This window comes from Pollicipes pollicipes, unplaced genomic scaffold, assembly GCF_011947565.3.
Source record: "Pollicipes pollicipes isolate AB1234 unplaced genomic scaffold, Ppol_2.1 Scaffold_4219;HRSCAF=4965_pilon_pilon_pilon, whole genome shotgun sequence".
Taxonomy (NCBI): Eukaryota; Metazoa; Arthropoda; class Thecostraca; order Pollicipedomorpha; family Pollicipedidae; genus Pollicipes; species Pollicipes pollicipes.
In genome coordinates, this window is record NW_023596448.1 from 2610931 (window position 1) to 2618926 (window position 7996).

At 48.8% G+C, this 7996-nt stretch overlaps 1 protein-coding gene across 1 annotated transcript; it reads left to right on the forward strand.

The window, feature by feature from the left end:
• Window positions 1-205: 205 nt before the first annotated feature.
• On the forward strand, window positions 206-1670 carry LOC119095742 (uncharacterized protein DDB_G0285291). The gene is made up of 2 exons (XM_037218594.1): window positions 206-325; window positions 661-1670. Exon 2 carries the CDS (start codon window positions 661-663, stop codon window positions 1411-1413), a length of 753 nt encoding a protein of 250 aa, XP_037074489.1. The 5' UTR covers window positions 206-325; the 3' UTR covers window positions 1414-1670.
• Window positions 1671-7996: the final 6326 nt, after the last annotated feature.

The window sequence follows — 7996 nt, forward strand, 5'->3', positions numbered from 1 at the left end:
GGTAAAAAGCGTTGCACCTGCGCTCTTTTGATTTCATTGGTTTTCATCGATAGTTCTGCAGCTGGATAACTATTTGCGCCTAATTGGGGTTCAGAATGTAAATACGTGCAGCACGAATTGAGCACAGATGACTGTTCTCAATCTGTTTCAGCTTCTTTTGGCCTTCTTGGTGGCTGCCGCCACTGCGGCTCCCCAGGCCCAGGACTTCAACAGCCAACAGTTTATCAGCAGCGGTCCGCCAAAAATCCGCATTCTCAGTCAAAGGTTCCAGCAGGACATAAGCGGCAGCTACGAATACGCTTATGACCAAAGTAACGGACAGAGGGTAAGCTTTACCACTTGACATGTCGGCGACGTTTTGCCAATTAACAAGTTTCATTTTAGAATGGAGAAGATTGTTCTTGCCGTGCTTTGTGGTAACACGACCGCTAATGCCCAAAAGAAGTCATCCGTTTCTCACAACTCGTGACCAGCCGATCCGTTCGACTAATGAAGTAGCATGCTCCATGTTGAGGGAAGAAGGAAAGAGGGGGGGAGGATGTCAGTCGGTTTTGGTTTTCCCTAACCAAGTTCCATTGGCTCGACACTGGGGAATCAGCTTTCCCGCCTACTGTGTCCCGGTTTTTACATGATTCGACGTGCTTATTTATGTCTTGACAGATGGAGGAGGTGGGTCGAGTGCAGCCGGGACCTCAGCCAGAGACCGGCAGCATCTCCCAGCAGGGCAGCTATCAGTTCATTGCCGACGACGGCAACACCTACAAGGTCAGCTACGTGGCCGACGAGAACGGCTTCCAGCCTCAGGGCGCCCACCTGCCGCAGCCTCCAGCTCAGATCCCCGAGTACGAGCAGCTGAGGCGGGACTACCCGCAGCTGTTCTGGGCCGAGAACGGAGGGGCTGGCATCATCCTCAATGACCAGCAGCAGTTCAACCAGCGGCAGTTCGATCAGCAGCAGCTCAACCAGCAGCAGTTCAGCCAGCAGCAGTTTGATCAGCAGCAGCTCAACCAGCAGCAGTTCGACCGACAGGAGTTTGACCAGCAGCAGATTAACCAGCAGCAGTTTGACCAGGTGCAGTTCGAACAGCAGCAGTTTGATCAGCAGCAGCTCAACCAGCAGCAGTTTGGCCTGCAACAGCTTAACCAGCAACAATTTGACCAGCAGCAGGTCAACCAACAGCAGCCCCAGCTGCAACTGGTAACCGCACAACAATTTGATCAGCAGCAGTTCAATGACCAGCAGCTCGATCAGCGGTTCGATGGACAGCAGCTTCAGCAGCTAGATGATCAGCAGTTCGACCAGCAGCCGTTGAATAGACAACAGTTCGAGCAGCAGCAGGTCAATGACCAGCAGCTAAATCAGCAACTCACATTGCCATTGTTGGACACCCGAGTGGGAGACCTGTTTATCTAGTCAGATTGGACAGTAGCAGTGGTAAGTGTTTCAAACTCTGGACTGTGCTGGCCGTGTAGAATTGCTGCCTTCATGCAGTGAAATAGTACGCAAGATTTTCATGTCTCTCTCTACGTGACAATGCTCGCTTTATTTGTTTTGTTTTTGTGAGAATGTTCATTGCGACGTTTGAGTTGTCGCTCACGCCGTGGCATGTCCATGTGTTGAAAGAAACGTCATGAGTGTTGTGTGTTGCATGCTGAGGAATACAGTGTTTTCCTGTGTTCGGTTTTTAACCAACACGTGACTATAAGGCCGGCCGATTACAAAGCGCTCGGGTGGGGGGGAAGGGGAATTCTCCCCCTGATGTCTCAAAAACAAAGAGCTATTGACATCAAACTCACCAGGTAGCTAGGGTTATATGTAAATTCCTTCGAGCCAAATTTGTACGTACCCAGGTCGTGACCTTAAGGTCAAATAGATCAAACTTGCAATCGACGCGCCTGCCGTCCTCAGGCTGTTATCGGCGTAACTAACAGCTTTGAACACTTTTTTCTAACAAAAGGTCACTCGCATTTATATCAGGTCAATGACATTCAGTACACTAAATTTTTAACTAAAGGTCAAAAATACACAAGATTTATTGAAACCTTTCGATATTCAAACTTACATTTAGTGTCAGAAACACTCCTTGCGACATATTCCTCAAAGTAAAAGGCTGACTGCGGTCATGTTAGGAGTCTGACCTCCTCAGGTCCTATTGAGGTCAAACACGGTAATCTGTTGATAAAATAGTAATGTATTAATTCAACAGTGATCTGTTGATGTCCTTGTGATGAAAACGTTTGAGTTGAGCGTCCAAATTTCCTCATGAAGCAAGCTTTCCAGTAAGATGCGGTTTGGTTTTCTTCCTTGATCTAATGTGTAAACTTGACTTAAGGTTAATACAATTAGTCGTTATTATTATTTCAATCATCGTATTGCTGGCGAAACCATTTCAGCTTTGTATGGCTTCGTCAAGTTCTCCGCTGCCGGATCAGCCTAAAAGATTCAACCGGAATGACCTTCGCTGAAATCTATGGCCTGGCTTTGACCTGCTGCAGCTTAGCGACCTCATGAGGTAAATCTAATGCTCACACAAAAAACTCGGATATTCAACTGCCTACAACTACACATAGCTTAGTGCGTTTGCGTCGCACCGTTCGGAAGTTGTTATGAAAAGGTATCAGACATCAAACTGATCCCCCTTCCTCCCAGCAAGTGATAATCAGAGCACATAGACTTGGTTTCTTTGCCTTCAACTAGAACTTTTTTTCACGTTTTGTCCTTCTGATTATCTGGCAGAAATGAAAAAGGGGATGTCTATGTGCTGCCCATGGTCCACAACTAATGTTTCAATAATTCACAAATCAGAATGCTTTAAGTCGCCAATAGCAAGCTTACAATTCACAGGAACATATTGTAACGCATCTCTAGTCTCAGCCCGCCTCCCCCCCCCCTTCTCCCCGAGATATATAACCGTACCATGTAAAGTACTATCGGATTTTAACCAAACAATACTGTTGCTATTTGTGAAGCTTAGACTTTGTTTCATGTTACCATACTGTTGTGCGAAAATGCTGCAAGCAAAAGATCTCTGATGTGAATTTTGGAGCCAAAATGCAATAAGTGCAAAACATTTCAAACACGAACTTGCCGTGTAAATACTGATGTGCATGTGGACGGTAACAGCTGCCGGATGATTCAAGAACGCATTCCGCATCGTTTTGCAGTGTGTTCGGCTCACGCGCGTACTTACCTGTTTTGAAACATCTTTAAGGCTTCGTTGCTCCCAGCCTTCGCCGATTTATCAGGGCCGCATTTTTATCGTTTAATCCTGTTTTTTATTGACGCGTCAGGTGAAAGGCCAGCATGGTTGTATGTCCTCGACGCCTTCACAACTGGAACTGGCTCTGGTGTTTTGAAAGCATAATGCAGCCGAGCCGAAAAACATGAGAACAAGATCTCGTGTTCAAGAGTTACACCTACTCTTCGGTTATGTCACCATTTACCTTTCTGTATGTTGTCCTTCATAAAGGGTGTGGGCAAAGGAGCGGAGGGTCTGGGCTGTGCCATTACGGGCGCGAACTGTTCAATGAACTCTAGCTAGTCAGCTGATTTACGCTGCATTAAAACTTTGCCCATATTTTCACCCGTGCTCAACGAGGCTCATTTCCGTTCGTGGTTCTCAAGCATTATTGGCCGAGCAGAAAGCATAACTTGTAGTACTGCTCATTGTTCTAATGGTTATCGAAACAAAACAAGGTGGGGCAATACACCAAAAGGCCGACGGGTTCAGTGGTTTCTATTTTCGCTGCACGTTGTTCAGCATAAACGAGGTAATGCTACACTTGCTTGATTTTGTAGATATCCAGACTTCATGTAACTCATCATTTAAAGCGCTTGTAAGCCCCACTAGTATACTCGTAGTCTGTCATGGGTGGGCGCAGGTCGGATGGAAAAAGACATGCCACGATTCCCCGCCGAGGCCGATGTCAGACCATGGTGATGGCAACACTGCATGGCGGCGTGGTGACAAAGACAAGTGGACGCGTCAGGTGGCCGCCTACCATCTTCCAATCTTCTTCAGCAGCTGTATCACACCAACACGAGACGTAGTTGTAAATGCTATCTGATTTCGGCTCATCCCACTGAAATCGCAAGTGTGTATCATATCAGTAAGCAAACGTCCACAAATTATGTTACGCATTTTGGGTCAATTTTCAACCCTCGCTCTCTCCTTGTTAACGCACTGGATATGCTGGGTATTACCCTCCACACTTCCCCCCTTCCTGCATTTTAGCGCTTCCGTTTGGCTCCGGCAGGCAATTGATTACATCTCCCTGAGTTAATTACCCCGGTACATTCGGCCTGTGTGAATGACATCGGAACACACCGGCTGGACTCGGTTCGGGCCGACGAGTTCAAGCCTCTCAGCCTGAGGACCCTTGTGACTATCTGTCTTGCCATGTCCTTTTGTTGTATAACAGTCGCCTGAAGACAGATGGGAACATAAATATATTTTGTCGCAGTGTTAGCGCTTACTATGCTCCTCTGACTTAAAACAGAAGTACGCATGTTGCCTGCAGCCTCATGTCACCCACCTGATCAGGCGCCGTCCTCACGCATCCACCTTCAGGCAGCCGTCCTCATACCATCCACCTTCAGCAGGCGCCGTCCTCACGCCATCCACCTTCAGCGGCGCGTCCTCACGCCATCCACCTTCAGCAGGCGCCGTCCTCATACCATCCACCTTCAGCAGGCGCCGTCCTCATACCATCCACCTTCAGCAGGCGCCGTCCTCACGCCATCCACCTTCAGCAGGCGCCGTCCTCATACCATCCACCTTCAGCAGGCGCCGTCCTCATACCATCCACCTTCAGCAGGCCGTCCTCACACCATCCACCTTCAGCAGGCGCCGTCCTCATACCATCCACCTTCAGCAGGCACCGTCCTCACACCATCCACCTTCAGCAGGCGCCGTCCTCATACCATCCACCTTCAGCAGGCGCCGTCCTGGCAGGATCGTACCTCGCAGCTTCCCTCTTAAGCACCTTCGCCGCGTGTACTTTCTCGGGTTGTTTCTGAGCCGCGCTCTGTGGCCCTTGAACGCTTCCGCGGTATTTTACAACCCTTGCTGCTGCGGCACGCGGCTTGCGTACGGAGGCTGTTTGCATAACCTTCCGCTGATGCAGTCCACCTGCCTCCTTTTCTTGGCTGACGTTGAACTTGCCGCCGAACAGGCACTGACGTCTCTTGGCGGGTTTAGCAGCTGGGCGTGCTGTAATCCGACGGGCTGCCAGTGTGACTCGATAACCTTTTCGTTTACTGTGGCAAAGCTTGCGTGCCTGGAAGAGATAATGTTTGGCGACACCACGCTTGCCATTGTTCTGCGATCAGAGGAGAGACAAAACGGCTTCGAGATTTCTAAGAGCAGACTTGGATTCCGTTGTGACGATAACATTCTGTAAACCACGAAATGATCGTGTCTGAAAGTCAACGCCGTCTTTGCGTTGCGGCGCCTTACCTCCCTGCATATATGTGACTTCCGCCCCTCGCAATTTGATAGCACTCAACGGTGAGGTATAGGGTCATTTGTCATGTGGGCATCAACATGAGCTGCTATCCCAGTCAAATTTTAGTATCAGTTTTGTTTAAAAGTTTTTAGAAGGAATCAATCTCAAAACAAATGCGTCTGAAAAAACCCGAAGTGACATGGCTTTTGTAACTGACCCCGATCGCCCTGGGGTCCTCACGGCACTCAATATTTTAACAGAAATGTGTAACATTGATGGGAAGAGTAACACAACTTCATTTATCTAGCTGAAACAGTAAGTCGATGAGGCTGAAGAAGCCACCATAGAGAGGCTGAATCCCCCCTCCCCCCCCCCCCCAACCCAATAATCACCACCACCACCCGTATGAAAATGAGATTAACATATTTTATGCCAGCACGACATATCTTTTTTAACGCACAACACCCACTTCTCTCAACCAGGGGTGAAGCTTCCTATCAAGTTGAGGGCGGAGCTCCAAACCCCGAGCTGAGTTCGGGCTCCAACCCTACAAAACAGACGTTGAGAGGAAAATGGGCCAAATATTAGTTCAGGATGGGTTTCGTCATTTTTCATCACTGAGCCCCCTCCAAGTTTTTTATAGAAATTACGCTACTGTCCTCAGTAATTTTTTCGAGTCATTGGCTGAAGTGGTGGGGGATGAGGGCAATGCCGCCCTGCACTTTGAGGCAGATTTGGCAGCTGTCGTCCAACATTGCACTCTAAAGCGCAGATACATTGCAAAACAACACTGGGAGTTGTCTTTAAGCGCAAACGACGGAAGCTGCGCCGCGGTTGGACTGGGCCAAAACACTAAATGCTTATTTCGTGAAAATGTAGAAGATCGTGGCAATTTGATTATCGTTGCACACTTGTGCCATGTGGATCAACAAGCCTCGGGCATCTGATTAGTTTGTATTTGAGTATTGTCTATATCCAGCTTTCACAACTATTCAGATTGTTCTTTACGAGCATCATCTGTTGAACCATTTCATTTGCATTCACGTCTCATTCACAACAGACATATCAATATAATATCATAATACTGCCTAGTATGTACGTGGAAGAAGTATAAATCGCTTCAAATTGACGTTCTGTAGCGGATATCCTATTAATTGTACTCCAAATTCAATGAACTTGGAAAAATCGGTATTAATGCAGTCAAATTCGGGCTGCCGAGCTATAGCCCGAGCACGCCAAAGTGTTAAGTCTGACTGGAGTTCTGCCATAGAAATAAGCATAATTCACACGAAACCTACTCTAAAACCTAGCAAATATGATGGTCGCATCATTCTGCCTGCTCCCCACGTTAGTTTGCTTTAATGGATCGGTTATTTGTAAAAAAAAGAAGTTCACAGGTTTGTTTCTTGTTTACTTTAAGCGAACTAGGCACGTACTTATGAACCAACAGTCCAATTCTGGAGCTGTCACCTTTAAGTGTACCACGTCAAAACAAAACGTAATCATGTCGCATTAAAGGGCTTTCCGAATCCTTGACTGGCACGCTCCTGCGCGCCGCATTTAACGGTCATCGTGTTCGCGGCCCGGAGGTTCCCAGGTCCGAAACCAAGCACGCGCCCGACGGGCACGCCGCGGACCGCCCGCCACCCTTGACCTCGCAATGGATCGTGGATCACCTCGGCAGTCGCGTTCACACCGACGGGCCGACCTGCGCAACTGGCTGTCTGACCTGCATGCGTGACAGTTCAATCAGTTTGACGGTTGACACACGTGGCAGTTCGATCCTTGCGGACATTCGGGGCCGTGTGGTGCATGCTGCCCGGCACCGGTCGGCTCGCAACGGGTGCATGTGCCGCCGAGCCGATCCACTCGGCGGCGAAGTTCTGGTGAAGATTAGACCAGATGTTTGGGTTCGGCATGTCGAAATTCCTGGACCCTCACCCCACCTCCGAACCCCACAGACACATACAAGTATCGGCGCAGGCCAAGCGGCGGCAAAGTTGACAGATCCAGCTTATTGCATCACCGGCACATCGCCACCCAATGTGTGAGGGCAAAGTCTGCGCATGCGGCTGCCAGAAAATGGGCTGGCCGCACTCCAACGAGACGAGGATGCTAATTGGATCCAAAATACTCCAGTGATGCAATGGACAACGATGAAAAGCCAAAACGTCCCCTCCATATGTCGGGTATGTCTACATGAAATAAACCTTAGCCAAGTGTGAGTAAGCCACAACCCACACAATGCACTCATGTCATGGACAAGTGCACGCCCTCAGCAAATGAAAACATCACAGCGTGCGTCAAACTTGGTGCCTCCGGTCCAGTGCGTCGTTGACTGTGCTCAAGTGGTGTGTGAGTGGTGCGGGCTACGGCTGTCAACCGTGCTGCCGACCTCGCAGAAACGACACAGGAATAGCGATGAGGCTTCACCGGTTCAAATAAGCAGTGTGCAAATCCAGTTGCGCGGGACACCAGCGGTCCAAAAGCCCAAGACCAAAAACCAAGAAGCCAAAGTCGAAAGGAGCAAAAATCACTTGTGTACAAAC